Below are 25,468 nucleotides of genomic sequence, written 5' to 3'. Positions count from 1 at the left end.
ATATATATATCATACAAGACTTTATTATGTTGCAGCAGTTAATTTCCTGTTCTGTCTTGAATGGTGCAAGAGTTGACTACTGTGTCATTTAAAGCTGACATTACATCAGTGTTTGAGTGTATTAGCACAGTGGGGCTCTGGAGCTCCAACAATGCAAAAACTGTAATAAAAACACACCCAGCTTTTTTTTTTTTTTTTTTTTTTTTTTTTTTGTGGGCTGTCTAAGTCTGAAAAGATGGAATTAAATGAGTGGTTCTGATTTTGTGCTACATTTTATGCAGATAGCAGGCACTTCAGGATTATCCTGCCACATCTTCAGAATCTCTCCAATCACATGCCTGGGGAGTGTAAAGACTAGGTTAAACAATGTACAACAAACACAAGTAGGGCAGACAAATAAGAACACCTCAGAACTGTGGATCTAATATAATAAATTATTTATAATATGTCAGGTGTATATTCAGCAAGTATATTTCTAATACCAAACTAGCAACAGTTTTTTTTTTTCCACCAAGCTCCAAGAGTTTGTGTATGTTCAAGAAGCTATCAACCAAGTCAGTCCATACCATACCCCTTTAAAAAAAAAAAAAAAAAAAAAAAAAACTTAAAAATTAAATCCTGTAAAACAGGTTTATGTTAAATAAATATACTTTGGTTTTATGTAGTTTTTTGGGGCACCATACAAACACAACTCACATAATTAAGTTAATCAAATTATTTTTAAATGATTTGGATCCTTACTCCTCATAATGAGGTTGTCAGAAAGAGAAATCACTAATTCAAACATATAAATTTAAATCAAAGTGTAACGGCAGTGACCTCTGCTGAAGTGGGAATGAGTGAGATTAAATGTTTTACTGCAGCGAGCCAGCAGAGGGCGGAAGATACTTTATATTTATATTTTATTGGCTTCACGTTTAAACATCCGTTATCAAGTCTTTATGTACACTCTCTGGTTTGACGTGTTTATCCTGCAATATCGACAAAAGCCAACACTAATTTTAAAGAAAATATTCATATGCCGTTGGAACATTTTTCAGACTCTTGGGTCCTCAGTATGCCAGATTTACCATTTACACGAGCTTACCAATAGTGGGTTCTGAGGCACCCTTGCTTAAAAGAAATATTATGTAAGTGTCTATTTTTGTCTCCTGAGTTCCCCCTACCTGTTGCTGAGCGTATTTCACATTTACAGTAATGTTGTGAAAACAAGTCTCACACATACACCTCTCTCTCCTCTCACAGACAAGCACACACAAACACACCTCACAATAGTTCTCGGGCTTCAGCTGATAAATTTATACAATCTGGGCTTCTACTGATACTCACATACCAACTGAATGTTAAGCCTGGGGAAGGTGTGTAATCGAATAAAATAATGTTGACTGCATGACAAATCCCATAATATAATATACACTTAACTGTGTTTCAACAATACAATGTAACTTTTGTGGCCGTTATAACCACACAGCAACCGACAGAAAAGCACTTATTACAAGAAAATCCAACGCTAAAAATTGAGCTAATCTGGCTAAAGTTACCACTTGCCCTCATTCATCAGTAAGGATGCCTACACACTAGAGGCTGACAGAGCATCATAAACATAGTCCTACTTCAGTAAGGGCTCTGTGTTGGATCTTACAGACTACAAATGCACCTGAATGCAGATCATGATGCTCCATCAAGCCTCAAAATAGTTCAAACCATTTAAACTTTTGCTGCCACGGACTGTAACATGGAGGCACGTTAACAAATAGAAATAAAGATGGGCAGGCAGACTGCCAACAGATGAAAATCTAAAAAGTAGGAAAGGCTAATAGGGGCTGTGTATTTTTTCCCAATTCTGTAATACAAGATTGGCAGAATATAAAGATTCACTTCATCCTGCAGCAGCCTGGCACATTGTGTCTGTGTATTCTAGTTTGTCAGATTTTGTACAGTGCAGTTGTAATATTTAATTTCCCGCTGAATTTTGAGCTATACAACTCTGCCCCAGCTACAGCCATGTACATGCCTTCTAGACATACATCGCAGTATGCGCATATGTCTACCAAACTGTCTAGTGTATAGGCACCTTAACTCTCAAAAACTAGATTCTAATATTTTGTGTTAGGCTTTGTTGATGACAAAGTGTAACTCTGGCCATTATATCTACAAAGCAACCAGAGGACAGCATATTACAAGAATAAATGTCTGCTAATCCAGCTAAAGTTAGCAGGTGAAAACCCTGGCTAACTGCTCTCAAAAACCTGATTATACGACTATTGGCAACAAAATTTATCACTAACACAGCAACACATGAAAAAAGGGCAACAAGATACTTACTATTCCAACTTGTGTCTTCATGTCTGTTTCAACCCACTGAGTAAAGTCAGTCCAATATTAACTCTTGAATAGCTGCTTTAACTCTGTCTCTGCCATAATGTCTGTACCGGGCAAGCTATGCTAGATACTTGTAGTGAGGTAAACACCTGCGAGCTATGTGCCAGAAAGCGAAAAGCGTTTCTCACAAGAGATCTCCGCCTTGTGGATCTGAAGTTAAATGGCCAAGTTTTTTTTAGAGGAGGACCTCCGGGAGCGGTGAGATAAGCACTTTTCTCCCTATTACAGGTCAGAGGAATCTTGAGGCCCTCTTTGAATGGCATACGTTTATGATGTTACCAAAGGGTGAAAAAGGGCACAAGTGTTCAAAGTGTCAGAAGCTTAAAATTGGGATGTGCTCCCTTGAACTGTGTAAGTGATCATTAACATTAGATAAACTAGATTCTCCACCCAGCTTTAGGGTTTTTAAAAGGAAATACCCTCAAATGAAATTTCTACTCACACTTAACCAAAATTATATTTGAGGTTTTTTTTGTTTTGTCAGATGGTTTTCTAACTAGTTTTTTTTTCTGTGAGGACAGAGTAATGGGTTTCTTTAAAGTGAATTGTAAGAGCTAAAAACATACAAACAAGTTTGTACTACTTCACAAAACCACATCTTCCCACAAGGACCACAAGGCTGCAGTGTGTCCTACGTCACATTTTGCCATTCAAATGTGGATGTAACTACTAACAAACTTAAGACTTGTTAATAAAGAGCCCAGTCAAGTCTTTTATGTATTTTCAGTCCACCTTTAGTTTTATAGTGGTTTCAGTTGAATAAAAAGTTTCTCCAGTCTAGCATGTTGACACTGCTTTTACCTGTTTATCCATAACACAATTGATGGTTTATTTAAAAAAAAATAAAGTGTCTTGCCAACACACACAAAAACACTCTAAATAATATTACAGACAAATATGTACTTCTATCAGGTGTATCAAAATAAGGCTTCAAGAGGATATTTCCTTCTAAGACCTGAAATGTCTTGAGTAGCCTACTCAGCATAAATTGTTGAGCTAAATTAGCTTTGGACATCTTGTGTCAAAAAAGTGTATCAGCATTCACTGTGAGAATAAAGGCCATAAACCTGAACTTTGTTGAATTTGACTAGAAGTCAGCTTCTAGGACTCCTCGCAATGCATTCAACTCAATTAATTTCCATTCACCTTTACTTGCTACCATTACCCACCATTCTCTACCACCACTCTTAAATTGAATGAAATACAGACCCTGGCAAAAAGTATGGGATCTCTACTCTTGAAGGATGTTCTTCCAAATGTTCATTTTTGTAGAAAAAAATAAATAACTGAGACATGCTTTAAAACTCTCTTTTACTTTTTATTTTTTTTTATTTTATTTTATTCCAACCTTCTGGCATTAAGAAACAATAAAAAAAAAGAGAAATAATTGTTGTAGTCAGTCACAATGACTTTTTAAATTATTATTATTAATTTTTTTTTGATCAAGAAGAAGAGGAAATATTATGGAATAACTAATTTGCAAAGTGTTTGTTTATAAAACAAACCCCAACATTAGATTAAATCTGCAAATTAGTCTTCAGTTAAAATAAAAAGTGTTCACAGCTTTGAGAGCTGTTGCACAAAGCAGAATGACATGAATCATGTCCCCAACACGACGGTAAATCACGAGGTAAATCATGACGGAATGTGGCAAAAGATGTTGGTTGTTCCCAGTCAGCTGTGTCTAACATCTGGACCAAGTACAAACAGATGAGAAGTAAGACATAAAATAGTCTAGATAGAAAACTTAAAGCAATATATCTTGAAAACAGAAAAAGCACAACAAAACAAATGAGAAACAAGTGTGTGGAAACTGGAGTCAATGCCTGTGACTGAACTGTAAGAAACCGCCTAAAAGTAATGGGATATACATACAGAAAAGCCAAACGAAAGCCATCATTAACACCTAAACAGAAAAGAACAAGGTTACATTAGGCTAAAGAGAAGCAACCATGGTCTGTGGATGACTGGATGGAAGCGATCGCAAATCTGCCTTGGGCAAGGTGATGCTGCAACTTTTCTTTGGTGTCGTTCCAATGAAAATATGTAAATTTTCACAGTCATTGATGATATGAGCCCACATTTCAGGCAAAAACACAGGGGAGACGGCAGTCATCACATCTTTAATAAACGCCTAAGTCTACATGGAAATTTTGGATACTTTTCTTATTCCATCATTTGAAAGGATGTTTGGTGAAGATGACTTTTTTAAGATGATAGTGGATCTTGCCATAGGGCAAAAGACAAATCTCAATCCATTTGAAAATCTCTGGTGGAAATGTAAGAAAATGTTCAATAATAAGGCTCCAACCTGCAAAGTTGATCTGGCAACAGTTATAAGAGACAGATGGAGCCGGATTGATGAAGAATATGGTTTGTCATTAGTTAAGTCCATGCCTCAGAGAATTCAAGCTGATGATTCGATAATATTTTCCTGAGAATTGAGTGATTACATAATTTTTCAAGTTTATTATTTATTGACTACAACAACTATATTTATTTCTATCGTAATGCTAGAAGGAATTTTGAAGAAAAAAATTGTGGCATGCGATTGATTATTTTCTTCTACAAAATTAAACAATTAACAGAACATCCTCCAAGAGTGGTGATTCCATATTTTTTGCCAGGGGTTATAAATGACTTCATATAGTCTTATGTATTACAGAAATATTGTTACAAAGAGCATGAAAGCAGGTGTTAATGAACTGTTTAATGCAATACATAAAATTTTATTCAATACAACCAAACTAAAAAGTTTAATTAAAAAAAACTATTTAATGAAAGAGGCGCTTGATCATTATCTCTCTTCTTTTTACAGGTGCATAAACTAATGTCTTCTCAACAACTGGCCCATGCCTTCATCATAATAAACACAGGGTCTGTATAATGATAAAGTATTAAAATAGGAAATGCCTATACAATAATCTCAAGAGTAATAAAATAAAGATTTGGTCATTCTGAATTATGTCATGGAAATGGGGGGGTGTCATCTGTTCGTTTGATCTGTGTACAGCAGCATACAAAAAAAAAAAAAAAAAAAGGAAAAATGAGAACAATGACAAAAACATAAAATGTAACTTCTAAAATTCCTTTGGAGCTTACAATGCCTTCATCTACCTTATAGTAGTGTGTAACATATCTTCATGTACATGGCAAGTGTAACACTGATTTGAGTTGATGCATGAAAACAGTTCTATTTTGTGCATTTCACTGTTAGTTGTGACAGTTACGAGGCATTCTAAACACCAGTTCAAGGTGTAGCAAAATCTTGTACGACTAGAGACCTGAACTTCATCTGAACAGCATCAGAAACATTAGTAACAGAGAGTGGTAAGTAAACCTCATTTCCTCCTTTCTCTCCCAAAAAAAAATGACAACATTCAAGTCTACATCATGTCTTGTGCCCAATGATTCTGGGTATGCTCTGGATAAGCGGTTACAGACAATGAATGAATGAAATAAAATTCTTCATCCTTACTCCATTCCCTGTTTAGCATTCCAACTGCTTAACAGAGTTAACTCTCAAACACAGACCTGTTTGAGAAAAAGTGTTGAGAAATCATTAAGAGAGTTTACATATATTTTCTGGCATTGGGAGTGATCGATTTTGTCTGCAGAAGGCAACCACTTTACTAACAGGCACTATTTACTGTAGAGGGTAGCTTAAATTCTGAGAACAGTTTGCCATTAGAGCTAGATACACCCAAGTCAAATGAAAATTACCTCCATATTCTCCTATAATCAAAGATGCTGTTGAAAAAGCTGAGAGTGTCTAATAATGTTTACATTTGATAATTTTTAAATATTGCTATGCGGAGTGTGACCGTGTTGCAAACCAGCTATAAAAACACTACAAGTAAATAAAGATGAAGTGCAATAAGGACATGTGGTACCCCTGTGGATTTTCAAAACTTATTGTTCCCCTCATACCCTCTGAGAACTGAGGAAATCAGCACAATAATTTAGTTTTCTTTTCACAAAAAAAAAAAAAAAAAAATAATAATAATAATAATAATAATAATATGTACAATATAAACCACTTGCATCATTTCAGTCACAGCATGAATTATGGATGTTGAGGTAATTCCTGATTTCAGACATTTCAAAATGGTGAAGGAGTGGAGAATAAAGAAATGAATGAAAAAAAAAAAAAAATGTAATCCTACTTGATACCGGTCTTAAAACAATCACTGGTAAATATACCAAACTGCAAAGGGCATGTTTTTTAGTCTATAATTTAGACTTTCAACCATTACCAAAAAACCCACTCTTTGATCTATCCCACCCCTACCCCCAAGCGAGAAATAGAATTTAGATTCCGTTCTCCCCATCAAACCCAACCCTTCCCAACACCCCCCCACACACACTTATCTGTTAACATATAACAAGAAATGACTGAAGAGTCAATCAATCAGACAATGGCTAGCTTTGTCAGTTTTGTCCATTTTACTGGATGCTTTTTTTTTTTTTTTTTTTTTTAAAGGAAGGTGTATTTGGACCAGTAACTCTCTTCACAAGATCCATGTGTTCCTTCATTTTCCAAAGTTGCCAAAGTTTGCGAAGGCATCTTGTTTGGGTTGTAACATGGCAAGATTCATGCCTTGGCCCATACCCATGACTGGCATGCCAAGGCCAGCTGGGAGGCCCAAGCCAACCGGTGCCATGTTCATTCCCATTAGTCCCTGACTAGTAGACGCTCCTCCTATACCCATGGAGCTCATTCCCACAGTGCCTGTTGCCATAGTGGGAGGCATCCCCACGTTTACACCCGCACTGCTCACCATGGGACTGATGGATGGTCTTGTGGCAGGCTGGGTGTTCAGTGTCATTCCAGCAAAGTTTTGAGTGACCAGGTTTAGGGGTGGCTGGACACCTGTAAGAGGGACAAAGTAAGATGATCTGATTTATAATAGGAGATGAGAACCATTTTCACTTAGTTGATCACTATTGCCAAGACCTTTGCTGGACATGCTTGATTGACATTCCAGTAGAATAGTCAGGCTCAAAGACCCAAGGCTACCATGCAAGCAAATGCCTCACCTTGCTGCATCATTGTGTTGAGGGTGGGTTGTGATGGTTTTGGGGGGTTCATACCCATAGACAGAAAATCTAGGCTGATGTTGACACTTGGGTCAGACCATGTGGCAGGCATTGAGACTTTCCCTCCTGGTTTCTGAACACCCATTTGCAGTGGCAACAAAGGACTTCCTAAATTTTGCATGGGCCCCCCTAAAGTCTGAAAAAGAGAACAAAATAATAGCAGAGACCTCTGTCAAATCACGTCCAAATAAACTGTCATTTCATACAGGAAATACCTTTTCATTAGTGGTGTCAATCAATTAAAAAAATGGAATTGTGTTAATCATAACGACATTCTGTGACTAATCATGATTAATTGCTTATTAAAATGCTAATATTTCCTTGTTTTTGGAAGGGAGAGAAAGCAAACAGGAAGACATAGTCTAGCCTGACTGAACAGCTTTTTACACTATCATGAAGATATTTGTCATGACTGTGAAACACACTTTTCTATGGACTGCTGATGACCTGTGTTAGCATGCTTCTTTGTGGTTGCTTGAATGAAGTCAGTGTTCTTTGGTATACCTTAAGCTGGGGTTACACTACACGACGTTTAGCTCAATTTTAAATACGTTGCTCCAAAAATAAAGAGAACACTTCAACAACACAATGTAACTCCTAATCAATCACACTTCTGTGAAACCAACCTGTCCAGTTAGGAAGCAACACTGATTGTGAGTCAATTTCACCTGCTGTTGTGCAAATGGAACAGACAACAGTTAGAAATGAGAGGCAATTAGAGGAGGAGACAGGCCAGTACACCAGGAGATGTGGAGGGGGCCATAGGAGAGAAACAACCAAGCTACCTTCTCTTTTGTGCAAGAAGGAACAGGAGGAGCAGTGCCAGAGCCCTGCAAAATGACCTCCAGCAGGCCACTAATATCTATGTTTCTGTGCAAACTGTCAGAAACAGACTCCATGAGGGTGGTATGAGGGCCCGACGTCCACAAGTAGGGCTTGTGCTTACAGCCCAACACCGTGCAGGGCGATTGGCATTTGCTCTTCACGGATGAGAGCAGGTTCACACTGAGCCGTGAGTTTGGAGACGCCATGGAGGACATTCTGTTGCCTGCAATATCCTCCAGCATGACTGGTTTGGCAGTGGGTCAGTAATGATGTGGGGAGGTATTTGTTTGGAGGGCCGCACAGCCCTCCATATGCTAACCAGAGGTACCCTGACTGCCATTAGGTACTGGGATGAAATCCTCAGACCCATTGTGCGACCATATGCTGGTGCAGTGGGCCCTGGGTTCCTTCTGATGCATGACAATGCTAGGCCTCATGTAGCTGAAGTGTGCCAGCAGTTCCTGCATGATGAAGGCATTGATGCTATGGACTGGCCTGCCCCTTCTCCAGACCTGAATCCAATCAAGTACATCTGAGACATCATTCACCAACACCATGTTGCACCACAGACTGTCTAGGAGTTGACTGATGCTTTAATCCAGGTCTCGGAGGAGATCCCTCAGGAGAACATCTGCTGCCTCATCAGTTGGATGTTGTAGGGAGGTCATACAGGCACGTGGAGGCCACACACACTACTGAGCCTCATTTTGACTTGTCTTGAGGACTTTCCACTGAAGTAATACGATTTTCCACATTTTAGTATGATTCCAAATCCAGACCTCCATGGAATAATAATTTTGATTTACATTGATCATTTTTTATGTTATTTTGTTCTCAACAAATTTCACTATGTAATGAATAAAGATTTTCAACTGGAATATTTCATTCATTGAGATCTAGGACCCTTCCTGGATTAGGACCTTGTTGTGGCAGAAGGGCTTGTGTGGTCTCATGATCTCCAGGGCTATGTCATGGGGAGCTGTTAGCTCACAGTAGGGTCTCCCATGGCAAACAGTGAGAGTGAAGATCCAGACAAACACGATCCAAGAAGCACCTCTATGAACATCCTAAAAGGATAAAAGTGTACCCTGCCCTGGAGATGGTTACATGGACCTAAATCTGGAGTAGTGTCAGACGGCGAGTGTCTGGTGGCCAGGCAGCCCACGTAAAGTGGACGGGATTAGCCAAAAATGGCAGCGTGGGAGGATCATGTGGACTCCACCCGCAAGATTCAGAGTAGGGGTGCGGTGTAATGCCCATCGGGCCCAGAGCAGGGGTGAAGGAGCCCTTGGCATCATGGAACTTGTCAGCGGAAACTGGTTCTTGGTACGTGGAGCGTAACTTCACTGGGGGAAAAGAGCCAGAGCTGGTGCGTGAGGTTGAGAGATATCAGTTAGATATAGTTGGGCTCACCTCTACACACAGTGTGGGCTCTGGAACCAAACTCCTCAATAGGGGTTGGTCTCTCTCCTACTCAGGAGCTGCACAGGGTGAGAGGCGTTGGGCGGCATTGGGGAAACTCTCAATGCAGCTCCGGCTCACAAACAGGAAAACTTTGACTGTTGTGTGTGCATATGCACCGAACAGCAGCTCAGAGTATTCAGTCTTCTTGGAGGTAGTGAGTGGAGAGGATTCCATGCACTGACTTTTTTTTTTTATTGTTTTGTTAGATGAGTGGCCTGCTTGATCTGAAGCCGAGTGGGGTGATGTTATTGGACTTATGTTCGAACATGGTGTTCGTTATGGACAAACCATGACTAGCACAGAAGTTGCTGATAAGTGTACTTGGTATCACAGCATCCTGGGCCCAAGGTGAATGATCGACTTTGTGGTTATGTCTTCTGATCTGAGGCTATATGTATTGGACACTTGGGTAACATGCCTCCTGTGCAGGAGGTAGGGCCCGATGTGTCTGGGGTGTTGGGTTGCATTTCCTTGGCTGAAGTCACTGAGGTGGTGAAAAAGCTTAACAGAAAAAGCCCCAGGAGTGGATGAGATTTGCCCAGAGTTACTGAAGGCACTCAATACTGTGCGGCTGTCTTGGATGACACGCCTGTACAATATTGCATGGACTTCAGGAACAGTGCCTTTGGATTGGCTAACAGGGGTGGTGGTTCCTATATTTAAAAAAGGGGACCGGAGAAAGCGTGCATCGTGGCATCACACTTCTCAGCCTCCCTGGGAAAGTCTATGCCAAGGTGCTGGAAAGGAAAATCCGTCCGAAAGTCGAACCTAGGATTTTGGGGGATTTTGTTCTTCTGGCTTCTTCATATGGAGGCCTCCAGCATTCACTTGAGCAGTTTGCAGCTGAGTGTGAAGTGGGCGGTATGCTGATCAGCACCTCCAAGTCTGAGGCCATGGTTATCTCCCAGAAACAAATGGCATGCATCTACCACAAATGAAAGGAGTTCAAGTATCTCGGGTTCTTGTTCACGAGTGATGAGAAGAGGGATAGTGAGATTGACAAATAGGTTAGGTGCAGTGGCTGCAGTGATTGTACCGGACCGTCGTGGTGAAGGGAGAGCTGAGCCATAAAGCAAAGCTCTCAATTTACTGGTCAGTCTACGTACACATCAATTGTCAGGAGCTCTGGGTAATGACAGAAAGAATGATATTGCGGATACAAGTGGCTGAAATGAGCTTTCTCTGACGGGTTGCTGGGCGTACTCTCCGTGATCGGGTGAGGAGCTCAGTGACTAGGGAGGAGCTCGGAGTAGAGTCGCTGCTCCTTCTCGCTGAGAGGAGTCAGTTGAGGTGGTTCGGGCATCTGATGAGGATGCCTCCTAGACGCCTCCCACTGGAGGTATACCAGGCAAGTCCAACTGGAAGGAGGACCTGGGGTTGACCCAGGACACGCTGGAGGGATTATATATCCCAGCTGGCCTGGGAACGCCTGGGGATCCCCCCAGGAGGAGCTAGTGGATGTTGCGGGGGACAGAGACATCTGGGCTTCTTTGCTCGCCCTGTTGCCACCTCGACCCTGAAATGGATAAGCGGAAAAGGTGATGATGACGAGATCGAGGATGTGTTATTTTAGTGCTCCCTTTATTTTTTTGAGTAGTGTATTTTTGGCTTGAAATCATGTTTCTGACCATTCAGGGCATATCAAATGTTTGATTTTTTTTTTTTTGTTGACCCGAATTTGCACATAGTCACGTAGTGTAAACTGTCCACCAACTCTAGGATGAACGCGTCTCTTGAACAGCCAATGAGAACAGAGCACAGAAAGTAAACACAGGGGTGTGAAGTGGAGCATGGATTAAACAGTAAAACTATGAAAAACTACAATATATTACATAGTGCTGGATGCATGTGTCCCCAAATAATGAGTATTACCTGTAGGAGAACATGGTGTGCAACACAACACACCGTTAAAGCCTTTATTCCAACTGAATTCTGATTTTTCTTTCCCCCTTAAATGATGCAACACTGGGTGCTACCACTAAAGCAGTTTCTGAACCATTTAAGGTGGAACTATTTGCTATTGTACTAATATCCAGCTTCCACGCAGTGTGTAGAGATGGTGCTGACTATGTTTTTCCATCTACAACCCAAAGACATTGGGTTGCATGTTTGGTTGGGGAGTTTGTGGTCATGTAGTGTGTTATCTCCAGACTCTGTAAAAATAGACAAAAACAGTCGTGTGGTGTGAAATATCCAGTCTGTTTATAATCTGCCCCAACTTTAAATTCAAGCTGCATCTAGCGGTGTGCATGCTCATTGGGTTTGTCCCAAAAAGTGCCCTGTGTACTACATGTAGGGAAAAGTGAGTAGTGGGCCATTTTAAACACACCCATAGTATCGGTGCTCTCTGTGGCCGATACGGATACTGCGTTTTAGTACTGTACAACATTATTTACTATAACATGTCAAAGTAGTTTTTATGATACTTGAATCTGCTGAGTAAAAGGATCAGGTAGAAAGTTAACATCAAACAATGAAGCTCAGACATCAGCTTTAAAGGTGAAAATCGCAGCACAGACAAAAAAACACCACACATCTATATTGCAGCTTGAACAACTTTATAAGAATGTGTGGATTAAGGCAGGTGCATGAGAGAGAGAGATGAGTGAAAAGGTGTTATGAGATTTAATCCATATTTCAGCAAAAAATAAAAATAATGCAATCTACCTTCTGATTGCATATGTAGTGACGCCTTGTTTGCATTGTCTAATAAAAGATATGTCACTAGGCTCTGTAAAACGAGTGAATTGTGGGAGAAAATTTGGTAAAAAGATTAATGTGTTAAAAAAAAAAATAACGCATTAAAATTTCCTTAAAACTTGCTATAAGCATTTTGTGTCAAAATTAATATTCAGAATCAAGACTGGAGGCTAAAAACATGCAAAACTCGCTGGTCAATGAAACAATGTGACATGTTATTATACACTTTTTTTTTTTTTTTTTTTAATTGCTCAGTAGTCGGTTTTCTGTAGTGGACAAAATTCTTTATAAGCATCTTACAATGAAGTGCTTCACATCTTTACAGCTTGTCCTAAGTTCAAAGCTACCTGTGATCTAGACATGGGCAGCCCTGTGCTCTGGGTGCACATGTTGAAGGTCAAGCTTTGGGAGGAGCTGAGATTGCTATGGCTGGGGTCCATCAGGTCAAAGAGGTCAGCAGAGGGTGGCTGGTTTGATGATGGTGCAGAATTGGAAGCGAGTGGGGGAATATCACTGAAGAGGTCAGGGACAGTAGATGAGCTGGCAGACACAGGTGGGCTTGCTGAGGAGAAAGCGTTCCAATCACCAAACTCTCCATTCCCAGTTGATGCTGATCCTGGAACGCACAACATCTTCCATGTGTAACCACACACTGACAAAAAGAAATTTACCAAACTTTCAAACAAATAAATAAAATGGCTAAAATACAGACAGGCTAGAGCAGGTCACATTTACTGCTAGCAACTCTTATAATTCTTTTGGTACTTTAAATCAGATATGGCCATTAAACTTTTCAGCGTACTGTAACCTTTTACTACTTTCACATTAAAATGTTTGACTACATTTGACCACAGAAACACACAAATAAATAGGACTCTTCACCTCCACTCAGAGTTTGGTGCTGTCACGCCAGACAAGGCGTATGTGATAGGAGCTGACTGGTGTCTGTCCCCATAAGGCTCAGCAGGTAGCTGCTCCATCTGGAGCCCTCCATCAGTCATCAATATTTTACCCTGACCTGTGTCTGTGTGTGCATTCAGCCTCTCCGATCACACACATCAAAGAAGCTAAGAGGCTGTCATCTTACCACCAAACAGACTTTAGCAGCCCTCTCTGAACTGCACTAAGCCAAAGCCCACAGAAGAAGACAGATTCAAAAGCTCCATCTACAAATATTAGTGTTATCATATGAGCAATCAAGCAGGGAATTAAATGGAGAGAATGTGTAAACTCGCTCTAGCTTGGTCTACATCAGTGGTTTGTACAAGGTTTACCGCATCCTGGTAGCAAATGATTTCTTTTATTTAGTTTAATTTTAATTCATTTATTCATTCATTCATTGTGTTTAACCACTTCAATTCTTCTTATCATTATCTTATCTTTAATTGTCTTTAATATCACATAGTGTATGTCCTGCCTGACAGTGTCAATAGCTACAGGGTTTTAAGCCAAGATAATTAATAATTTAATCTGATATAGGAAATACAGACATACAGCATAAGGTACATGCTTTCATCTTGAGGCAAGGTCTCAGTTGCCCAAGTAGATTTTACATACAAGAACATTAAGTAATATTCTTTACCTTAAAATTACAGCTTCAAAATCATTTTGATGCTCCACTGACCCAGGGATGGGCGATATGGACAAAAAGAATGTTTATGTATGTTTAACAGGTTTTCACTGGGTGTCTTAACTTTTCCCCATAATCAAACAGTGAACAACATTAAGCTGTTAAGCAAAGTTAAACAAGATGTTATAAAAACATTTTTATTTATAAAAATAAAGACTGAAGTACATGAGAAATGACTTTATTAACTTACAGACCTACAGTGTTTATAATAAAGTGCTTTTAAAAACAGTGTAAAGGCTTCAGCTATGTGCTTTCAGTATGGGCATCTGGGAAACAGCTCGTCTGCAGACACGCATTTTTAATACACCAATCTTCAATAAAATTCATAGTCACACTTAAATATGGCTCACGTGTGTCTTAACCATAAATCTTTCGTCAAGGCAAAATGTTTTACTCTCGCGAGCTGGTTGGAAAGGGTCTGTCTGACTTAAATGTACATGTTAGGCAGCACTTCTTGTACAAAGAAATTGCGACTGGGCAATTGGTATCATGGGTCAAGAGTTTTAATCAGCTTTTTAGAGCCCTTTTGCTCTACTATTGAGATGGGGAGCGTACCTTTTGCTATGTAGTAAACTACTGCGTTAGTAATACCACGCCACCTTATACTTTTCTTTTCGTAAGGCACAGAGTTAGCTAATGAAGCTTGCAATGCTGTTTGAACTGGTTTAGTGGTACTGGGCCGTGAAAAATTCAGAACAGTAGCAGCAGAACCTCAGAGTTTAACAGCTTCGTACAGAAGTTTATGCTGCTGTTAGGGGTAAAATGCTGGTAGTACTCCCACATTTTGACACTACCTCCTTTCGGCATTCACCGCAGACATTTCCTGCTCCTCATCTGACCGGTAAAATCTGAAACCCTTTCCATATAACTGAACCACTGTTCAATTCCTCTTCATGCTCTGTTTTACTCGCCTCCATTGTGTGTGTGAGAGAGAGAGAACACGGGTGGGGACAGGGCTGTGAGCAGAGCGAAGCATACAAGCTTAGCAGAGCACAGACTCAGAAAGAGAAATGAATGGCTCTGAAGAAGATTTAGACTTAGAGCAATTTAAAAACTTCAAAAAGTGCAGAAACTGCACTACGTAACTTTTAAAAGAAGGTAGGAAACCACTCCCCCTTCCTCCCCCTTCGTATTAATTTCAGGACAGTGCTGTGAAAATGAATTACACTAGGTCAAGTACCAGGAGCAAATAATCAAATCTTTAACAGGTAGTTAATCTAGGTAGGTACTTTTTAACACTAGGTAGTACTTTTACCTTAAAATTACAGTTTCAAAATCATTGAAATGCTTCACTAACCTTTACTAGTGTTGCTTTAAGTCATTCACTGAATGTGCTAATGTTTATAGAAATATATTTTTAGCAGAAATATTATACTACATTTTTGACCACTGCATGTACTTGAAGAACACTGGTTAAGATGAAATTAATGGTCTTGGTGAGAAACATGAAAAGCTATTGGTTTAGAGATGGCAACACACCAGAAGGAATACTGAGCCTCGTGTATTGCCTAGTACTCAACCCCATTCAATATTTTTGAATGTATGTGTTTCAATGCAGTATATATTTTTTATATTTTCAATGTAGTATATATTTTAAATAAAAGAGGCTAAAAAGGCTATTATGTTCAAACTACACCACAATGAAAAAATAAAAAAACATTTATTTTGAATTCTATTCCAGTTTACCACATTTTGTGTATAATTTGCATAATTTTTATAATTGTTTATAAAACATAATCTGATTTCAATTAAAAATGTTTTTTTTCTGTGCATATTTCTAAGAATTATTTACACAAATTTCAGAATATCTTAATGTTTACCAATACACAGTCGAGCTGACATGGACTACATAACTTCACGTAGGTCTCTGAAAGTGTGTTTGAATGTTCTGTACAAGACTTTCTAACATTCTTAAAATTGAACCTGATCATTGTTAAAATTGGTGATCATGGTTTCACACGTTCAAATGTAACAGCATTATATAACACAATGTGAGAGTGTACTAGACATTAGATTAAATATAGGACAGGATCAGATTCATTTCTCTGTCTCCAATATGCAATCCAGCATATTCTTTTGGTTTTGGTCAAATACAGATACATGATATCAGATTAGTGCTATCTCTAGTGTGGAAGGTTGAAGTTTAACACATACCAGAAGCTGAAGGGAGACTAGCAGAAGCAGCAGGAGAAGAGAAATCAGCAAAGCCAGCAATTAGGTCAGAGTTGCCACCTATGACACCAACAAATGTGATTACAAACATTAAATGAAGAATGGAAACTAATCCAATATTTCTGAAAGAACTTGTTTAGATGCACAAAGATGCATTTTACAAAAAAAAAATAGTAAAAATCTAGTCTGTGAACTTGCTCATGTACACCCCTCATCGCAAGCATGTGTCATTTTGAGAGTGATGCTAAGGGCCAAGACAAAGTTGCTGGCCTACTGACAAGATAAAGAGGGACAGCAGCATCTGTGCAACACACCCACCCACCCACTCACTCTCAAGATGGGCTAAAAGTCCCCATCTGGACCACTTGGACCACGCTGTGTCTACAACAATACTTTTTTGAAAAGTTCTGAATCTCTGTACCAACTGTTGTACTAACTTTCAAAGTAGAGCTTTAAGAATATAAAATCTAGAGTCTCAAATGGACACTGATGCCTGCTTACTAGGTGTGCATTACAGGCAAAACTTTAATTCAGCAAGAGTTTCAGGCCACAGATAGTAGTTTATAAATAATAATAATTCCAATTTTAATCAGGACTGCATCTCAGTGCTCAGTGGGGTAAATTCCACACCACAAGCACACATTTGGAATATATATATCTCAGATTTACCTGACACTGGCTGATTTGCTCCAGAGTCCACCATGAATAAATCTGAAAGTGCTGTGTTGGATGATTGCATTCCAGATGTCTGAAGGAGCAAAAAATAACAAGACATAACAAAAAATAGAAAGAAACTGTCCATTTTCATGCGGCCTCAAGAGGGCAGCAAAAGTTAAATTTCGCAGCATGCTTTCAAATACAATTTGAAATATAATGCCTAGCCTTCAAAACATTGTCAATTGCACATTTAAACACACACATATATATATATACATACATACATACACACACATATATATATGTGTATATATATATCAGGTTAGTATTTTGGAAAGCATTTGGTACCTTTGCATTGTCTGCATCAGGAGAGTTCTTGTCGCCTGTGTAATGTGCGGCTGCACCCAAGTCCACGGTTTTGGAGGGCATTCCACCACGTTTGCGTGTACTGCTGGTAGTGGCATTAGTGGTGGTTTCTGTCACCTGCGTGACATTCTTTGTTGTTACCGTTTCATCCTCATCCTTAAATTCTGATTTGGCTGGCCGGCCATTCTGTGATACTCTGTCCTCCTCGTTCTCACTGGAGAAAGCATTACATTCAATTTTACTTTCACCTTCCAAGTTCCATTAATGCCAAATGTAAAATCGTTCTTTGTATAAGAGTCATGAACTTGGATCACTGCTGCATACTAATGTCAAAAACATATCTTGTGTAAGGGCCTCTACAGCAATACATGTAGGAAATGGTCAACTCTGGTCCTGAAGCTAATGTCCAGAACAGTTTGGCGACTTCATTTCACACACACACCTAAATCAAGCAATCTATTAATAACATGGCTAATTGTATGTGTGTTTGAGGTAGAATTACAAACAGTTCTGGACACTGGCCTTAGCTTAGAATGCTCCTAGTGTGAGTAAAATATTTTAAACAACAGACAAACCCTTCAGTTTACTTAATTGGAGTACAATTACAGACCTTATTCTGTCAGGTGAGTCATCCCTTTCCTTCTTACGGAACTTGTTGATGGTGTCATCAATGGTACTGCCAATTTTATCACTGATCTCACCAAGCTTTTCACTGAAGGGGAATCCACCTTTGGTCTTATCCCAGTCTTCATCCCACTTGCTTTTTGACTCTGAGTCAAACCGCTCTCCAGCTAAGCATACAAAAACAAATTTCAACTGGCTGTAGTTATAGTTAATTTATATTTTAAAAAAAAAGTATATATATATATATATATATATATACACACACACACACACACATATATATATATATACACACACACATATATATACACACACAATTAATTGCACATTGCACCAGTAAGAGCAGAGTGTGAAGGTTCAATTAGCAGGGTAAGAGCACAGTTTTGCTCAAAATATTTATCAAATATATATCAAATTGTTGGTGCACGTCTTGCTGGCGCATCTGTGACCAAGACAGCAAGTTTTTGTGATTTATCAAGGGCCACGGTACCAAGAGTAATGCCAGCATACCACCAAGAAGCATAAAACACATCCAACAGGATTAACTGTGAACGGAAGAGGAAGCTGTCTGAAAGGGATGTTCGGGTGCTAACCCGGATTGTATCCAAAAAACATAAAACCACGGCTGCCCAAATCACGGCAGAATTAAATGTGCACCTCAACTCTCCTGTTTCCACCAGGACTGTCCGTCCGGAGCTCCGCAGAGTCAATATACACGGCCGGGCTGCTATAGCCAAACCTTTGGTCATTCATGCCAAAGCCAAACGTCGGTTTCAATGGTGCAAGGAGCACAAATCTTGGGCTGTGGACAATGTGAAACCTGTATTATTCTCTGACGGTCCACCTTTGCTGTTTTCCCCACATCCGGGATAGTTACAGCGTGGAGAAGCCCCTAAGAAGCGTACCACCCAGACTGTTGCATGCCCAGAGTGAAGCATGAGGGTGGATCAGTGATGATTTGGGCTGCCATATCATGGCATTCCCTTGGCCCAATACTTGTGCTAGATGGGTCACTGCCAAGGACTACGGAACTATTCTGGAGGACCATGTGCATCCAATGGTTCAAACATTGTATCCTGAAGGCGGTGCCGTGTATCAGGATAACAATGCACCAATACACACAGCAAGACTGGTGAAAGATTGGTTTGATGAACATGAAAGTGAAGTTGAACATCTTCCACGGCCTGCACGGTCACCAGATCTAAATATTATTGAGCCACTTTGGGGTGTTTTGGAGGAGCGAGTCAGGAAACGTTTTCCTCCACCAGCATCACGTAGTGACCTGGCCACTATCCTGTGAGAAAAATGGCTTAAATTCCCTCTGACCATTGTGCAGGACTTGTATATGTCACTCCCAAGACAAAATGAGGCTGTATTGGCCTCAAAAGGAGGACCTACACCATACTAATAAATTACTGTGGTCTAAAACCAGGTGTTTCAGTTTCATTGTATATATATATATATATATATATATTCTGGACATGCAATCAGCCAAGAAAAATTGTTCACAAAATGTTTGCATTAAAGAATGTTGCATTATGATTTTTGTTTCCAATTTTTTGGCAGATGTAGACAATTTTTGCAGCACACAATGCTGGAGAGCAGCTGAACAGAAATTGAAGAAATTAAACTCTTCAATTGTATATTTGGACCCTGCATCAACAACAAAATCATCCATTTTGTTCGGACAAACATCAACTACAACACAGATGCAACAAGATTCAAGCTTTTTAGCCAACTGTGCCACCAGAAGCCCTCATTATGCACTTTGAAAAGGTTGAAAGAATTGTGGGGGCAGGATATTCGCATTGTTTACCCTGCCTAATATAAAATAAATCAAAGTGTAGAAGGCCTAATTTGTTTTGAGAAAAAAAAATACAGAACATACTGCATGTGTAATTATGTGAAACACTACTCAAAATGTCTACCACTCTGTCAGGAGCAGTTTGCTCCTGAGAGACCAAAAAAATTTTGATGTGGCATCATTAACTGACAAATTGAGGCTCTGGTTCGACTAATGAAGTGAAAAATCAATGTATCAAATCAAAGGTGTCAGGAATCAAAAGGAGGAAATCAGGCAAGAAAACAAAGTGCAAACTCCTGAGACATGCAACTTTCAATGGTAATGACATGACGGGGCACAACGGTATCCAAACTTGATTAGACAGATCTAAGAGATAACATATTCCATTACAAAGAGGAGAGAGAAGATTATTTTTAAAGTGACATGATCACAAGCCTTACAAATGATGCAGTGAGTCAACATTAAACAAGTGGTTGCCAGGAAATCAAAACAATTCTAATCAAAAGATCAATCATGTGTAGGATGACGTCTGAAGGGAATTTGTGGAACTGCAGAGTGCAATGAAGAAAATCATCACCGAATGCAAATCCCTGTGGAACTCCTACAGCACTAGGCCAGAAGACACAATTTGATTATAGGTTAATCCTGAAAGTACCTGCAGCAATTGACTGTCATGACTAAAATTCTTTCCTTATCACTTACAATTACTTTGTCTGAAGCCTCCCATGCTGTCAGATGACACTCCAATGTATTTATCCTTGTTCTTCTTTGCTTTTTTCCTCTCTTCTCGTAACCGGTCATCATCCTGGACAAACTCTACCATTTCTTTGACTTTCTGCCGTACATTAATTCCCTGGTCTTTTCCATTTTCATCTAGAGAAGAGAAAAAAATAAATAAATAAAAAAATAAAAAAATTAAAACACGTTAAAAAAGTTAAATGAAATGAGTTGGCTCTGTTTTCACACAATATAATGTCAATATAACAAATATTTTTCAAAATAATACAAGATAAATCAAATTCATTGCAATCTTGATGAAATGTGATTTTATTATTATTTTTTTAAATATAATCAGCTTTTGCTTCATCTGCTGGGAAGCCAATTTTTATGCACTGCTTGAGCTATTATAAGATTTTTTTTTTCTTTCACCAAAATGACCAAGTGGTCTTTCATCAGGAGTCAGTTTGATGTCCAGTGATGCCTAGGTCATATTACGTTGGCAGACCTGAGAGATCACAATTGATTTCGGCTTTGTGTGGGTGGGATGGCCCCTTTCCTCCCTGCATTGCATGACATGGTGCCAACCTGCATGGGCATTTGTCAACTGATTTGACAGACATGGGCTCTGGGCGCTCTCCCACGGCTAGTGGGCTATCCAGTAACACTGCACTAGTGGCATTATGAAAAGAAGGTGGTTGACATCAGAGAAAGCCCCAGGGGAAGCTTATGCATGTCCTCACTCTCCCTCTGCTCATGGCATCACATGTGATAGAGGAAGTTCAGCTAACAGATAATGGTTTGGAACTGGAGATGACAAATGATTGTATGAAAATTTAGCAAAAAAAAAAAAAAAAAATGCAGAAAATAAGAAAAGAAACAGGAATAAAAATGAAGACAAGAGAGAGGACATGAACATAGCTTTTGGCCAGTTAATAATGTAAATTTTTGCTGGACCGCCTACCGGCCCAGCCTAGAAGAGGCATTTTAACTTACTGACTAACTCCTAATGTGGAAACCTAGGAACTGTTAGTTCAGCTGTATTTCAGAGAGAGAACTTAAGGTGGTGCTACTACACCGTCTGTTGTTACTTCAGCCATATTTCACAGTCCAGTTTGTGTACTAAATTTGGAACCGTTCTGCACGTTTCCACCAACTAACTGGTTTGCGAACCAGAAATATTAGGTCCCATCTGGAACCAAAGAAGTACTTCAGTGCGAACAGTGGCTGAATAATAGGAAATAAGACCGTTTTGTTTTTTGCTTTGTTTATTTAGGACACAAAGATGATAATTTAAGCCTTTGTGTCATCAAGCTTGGACTATTGGACAATTTTCTATGGTATAGCTTTGATTAGGTAGGCATTACATAGATCACATATATAGAGAACATTAATCTGTGTGGCTTGCTTCAAGTTTAACCTTTAGAATCTCACTGGAGAGACTGTTCTAACTAGAGACCAGACACAGCCTCACATTTTTAAGACCATTCTTCTTTAAATTTGATACATTTACTTATAGAATATTCATCGTTTTAAAACTCTACTCACCTACAAAATGGTAATTTTCCAATGATCGTAGGTCATAAATGTGCTCTCTGGCACTTGTGACCACTCGCTCTGACCCATTTCTGATGAGGTACGCTAGAAGTAGTAAGGCCTGAGTAGAATATGAAAACAAGAAGTGTAAATAAAACAAAACTTGCAAAAATTCAGTGACGGCTTTGAATTGTGAGAAAAATGAAAATATACAGTACTAATGAATAAGACAGGCCATTCATTATATTGTACAATGTACCTTGTAAACTCTTCTCCAGTTCTTTTTGTTGTCTTTTAGCATTCTAGTCCATAGCATGTTCATCACTTCAGGGAACTGTTCATACATGAATGTGGACCTGTATGATGCAAGGATGATTGTCTTAATTGTACATCTTAAGACAGGATAGCATGTAAAAAAGACATCTTTCCTGGAAGGTAGCCAACATGTGATTGATTTTATTTTTCCTTGTCATTTTATCTGTCAATTGCTTAAAATTAAGCAAAACAAAAATGAAAATCTCCCCAATTTATATTAATAATAAAACTAATAACTAAATAAACGATATATAAAGCAAAAACATTCACATAGTCAATGCTCCATCAATTTCTGCTTTCTGGAATATAACGTGATATAGCCAAAAAAGTAGTGGAGATCAAATTTCATCCAAATCAATTATATGTGGAAAACATTGACAGTTTTCACGCAAGTGACTGGACAAATCTTGAGAATCTCCTCATTAAGCAGTTTGAACCCCCTACCGTTAGTATGAACCAGTCTCAGAATGACAAGCAGTCAGTATTGCATGTTTTACCATGCTTCTCAGTATTGAGGCACACCTACAATCTACCACTTGTTGGAAGCCATTGCTCAAATGCTTAAACAATTTTTGTGAAATCGATTTGCAGGAACTTTCAATCCTGACACCAATTCTGACTCCTTACAAGAGTCTTTAAGGAAGGCAGCTGAATCCTTTGTCCAGACCCTTGCGGGACAGGGTAGTAAAGCCACTGATCATCAGGATGCTGCTGCTTCAAGAGCTACTGACACTGCAGCTGGAACCTCAACTGTGGTTCTCCAAAAGAAAAACAATACTTTTCATCACACACACAGATTAACAGGTTAACTACTGGAGGTGTGACGGATACTATCAGCTGAACTGCTTGGATGTGATCCAGCAGTGGTTAATGAAACACCACTGGAGATTCGGTAATTAAGGGAAGTCATCTATGCCTAGCGTGCTCCACTGGAGTTAGTTCTCTGCCTCCTGTTTGTGGAGTTAATTTTCACGGTATGTGACATGCAGTCATCTGGTTTGAGACAAACCATTTCTCTGATGCAACAAGCTTTTACCAAGATAAACCTAAAGAGAGCTAACTATAGAAGATGAACTTCTCTTTAGCCATATTCAGACAAGATTAGTTTTACCTGTGGACATGTAAAGTAATTATTATTGGAGTATCTCAATAGTTTTAATACCATCTGTATAGACCACTGGTGTCATCCCCCCTGTCAGAAAATACCCCCAGGTTATATTAATCCTGTCAGAATTGATATATGGGTGAATATGCCATCATATGCAGGTTGTCTTGACAATGGAGGAGCTGGCAGAGGCATTCAGTGATCTAATATTTTGCTCAACATGAGGATAAACTCAGCAGCTGAATGACACACCAGGCTCAAATTTTCAAAAAGTCTTAAAGGATCACTCAGTGGAGAGGAATTTCTGGTAGCTGTAGGTATGTTTTGTTCACAATAGCGGCTATATACGTGTTATGAATGTGTATCCTACTCATTAATTTACCATTCAACTGTAATATTGGTTATAATAATTGTGTGATGTTTTTAGCCAACTTCTGGCTATTATCTATTCTGAAGGACCAGAATTTGGCTGGATATTTTTGGTGGGATGGCCATTCTCTGAACATTCGTACCACTATAAAACCTCCAGTAGCTTTGCTGTATATGATCCATGCTGTTTGTCATAAAATCAAGTAGCCCATCTCTGTTATTTTGACCAAGATTTCTCAACCAGTGCGAGTCCACCATAAACATATCCATATCCAAACCATAAACTGACGTCCATTGGTAAAATTAGATTACCCAGGCTCCCCATGTAAATCTAATCCCATCTGAATAAGGCTTTTCTTTTAATGATTTATGCACCAACACAGAAAAACACACGGGGTGTTCCAAACGCCTTGTTATTAAAGTACTGTTTTTTTTTAATTGTCAAAAAAAAAAATCTTTAAACTATTTAACCCTAGAATATAAACAATTATTTTATGGAATTCATTCTTATTTTTATTACTTGTGATGTAATTGTCAACTGCCTGACACTTAGCTTTGAGTTACTGAGTTATCTTTTAGATACACTGTTATAGAAGCGTATTGTTGTGGAGAAATACATGTTTTTTTAGTTAATGTATCATGCATTTTAAAATTTACCACAGCCTTATTAGTTATATTTTTTTCCATCACAGCTGGCAAAACTTTTAACAAGTACAACTGAATCTAAATACTAAAAACATAACTGTAATAGCAAATTAAAATAAAAAAAAACTAACAAAAGAAAATTTAAAAATGATAAAAACACTTGCACTTACTTTGCAATCTCACCCATAAGCTGACCCGAAGGGCCCCAAGGGTCATCATTTGTGGCTTCTCGAACTTTGGACTCTATCTCTGAGTAGTTCATAACCACATTGGTACTGGAAGAGGGAGGAGAATATGAGGGGGAGAGGGAAAAAAAAAAAAAAAAACACAACAACAACAAATGAGCATCATGGTATGTTAATTCAATCAATCCACAGACACAAACAAACAGCACAATTAAGATTACAATTAAATTCCCGAATGGCTCATTCTGCACGTGGTGATCTATGGGGTGGTAAGACTCCCAAACAGGTCATTTTTAATTTGCAACATTATTTTCAAATTGAAAAGTAGGAGCAGTCTGCCAAGGTTTAATCAGGTTCAGATGCATCTCTAAATGAAATCCGATGCAATAGTCCTGTTTTATGTAAAAATGTACTAAGCAATTATTAGAGATTCAACTAATTTCTCCTAAGGAATGTAGTCTTTCCATTTCAGGCAGTCTGTTAATCAGACACAAAAATAACAGGAAACAGCTGAGAGACCACAGTGAAGGTGTGCACATGAAACACAAAACATTGAGAACTCACTTAAAAAGCAATCTGAGTATGCTATGGAACAGATTTACAACATTACAACTCATAGTAAATAAAAAATAAGAAAATAAGATTATGCTTTGAGTGGAAGTAGAAATTCAGCAATTCTCTGCAAGGTCCACATTGCACTCACCCAAAATCAAATCCTAAACAAGTCTTTGGATGAGCTTTACCAATAATAAAGGTGACATTAGTCCTGTGCCCATCCTGATATATCAGAAATAATGGCAGATTCATGGCAAGTCTGGATCAACTGTTGCATACAATACAATGCAAAAAATGCCTACTTTTTCCCCCTACAA

At 38.8% G+C, this 25,468-nt stretch overlaps 1 protein-coding gene across 3 annotated transcripts in view; it reads right to left on the bottom strand.

Moving 5' to 3' along the window:
* Positions 1-6,732: 6,732 nt before the first annotated feature.
* The window catches only part of clint1b (clathrin interactor 1b), a 34,520-nt gene continuing 15,784 nt past the window's right edge, over positions 6,733-25,468 (bottom strand). Inside the window, exons 2-12 of one of the 3 annotated variants that reach the window (XM_066646673.1) lie at positions 24,582-24,686; positions 22,237-22,333; positions 21,990-22,098; positions 20,427-20,597; positions 17,907-18,087; positions 17,279-17,510; positions 16,943-17,021; positions 16,256-16,333; positions 12,819-13,087; positions 7,423-7,618; positions 6,734-7,255 (exon numbers count right to left, since the gene is read on the bottom strand). In XM_066646673.1, the coding sequence (XP_066502770.1) occupies positions 6,915-7,255; positions 7,423-7,618; positions 12,819-13,087; positions 16,256-16,333; positions 16,943-17,021; positions 17,279-17,510; positions 17,907-18,087; positions 20,427-20,597; positions 21,990-22,098; positions 22,237-22,333; positions 24,582-24,686 (1,858 nt within the window). In that variant the 3' untranslated portion in view covers positions 6,734-6,914. Of the gene's footprint in view, positions 7,256-7,422; positions 7,619-12,818; positions 13,088-16,255; positions 16,334-16,942; positions 17,022-17,278; positions 17,511-17,906; positions 18,088-20,426; positions 20,598-21,989; positions 22,099-22,236; positions 22,334-24,581; positions 24,687-25,468 lie in introns of all 3 variants that reach the window. The other 2 variants (XM_066646674.1, XM_066646676.1) reach the window with 2 other exon arrangements.

This window comes from Hoplias malabaricus, chromosome 15 (assembly GCF_029633855.1).
Source record: "Hoplias malabaricus isolate fHopMal1 chromosome 15, fHopMal1.hap1, whole genome shotgun sequence".
NCBI classification, from domain to species: Eukaryota; Metazoa; Chordata; class Actinopteri; order Characiformes; family Erythrinidae; genus Hoplias; species Hoplias malabaricus.
The sequence above is the reverse complement of the archived record's forward strand: the minus strand, read 5'-3'. Positions and strand labels throughout refer to the sequence as shown.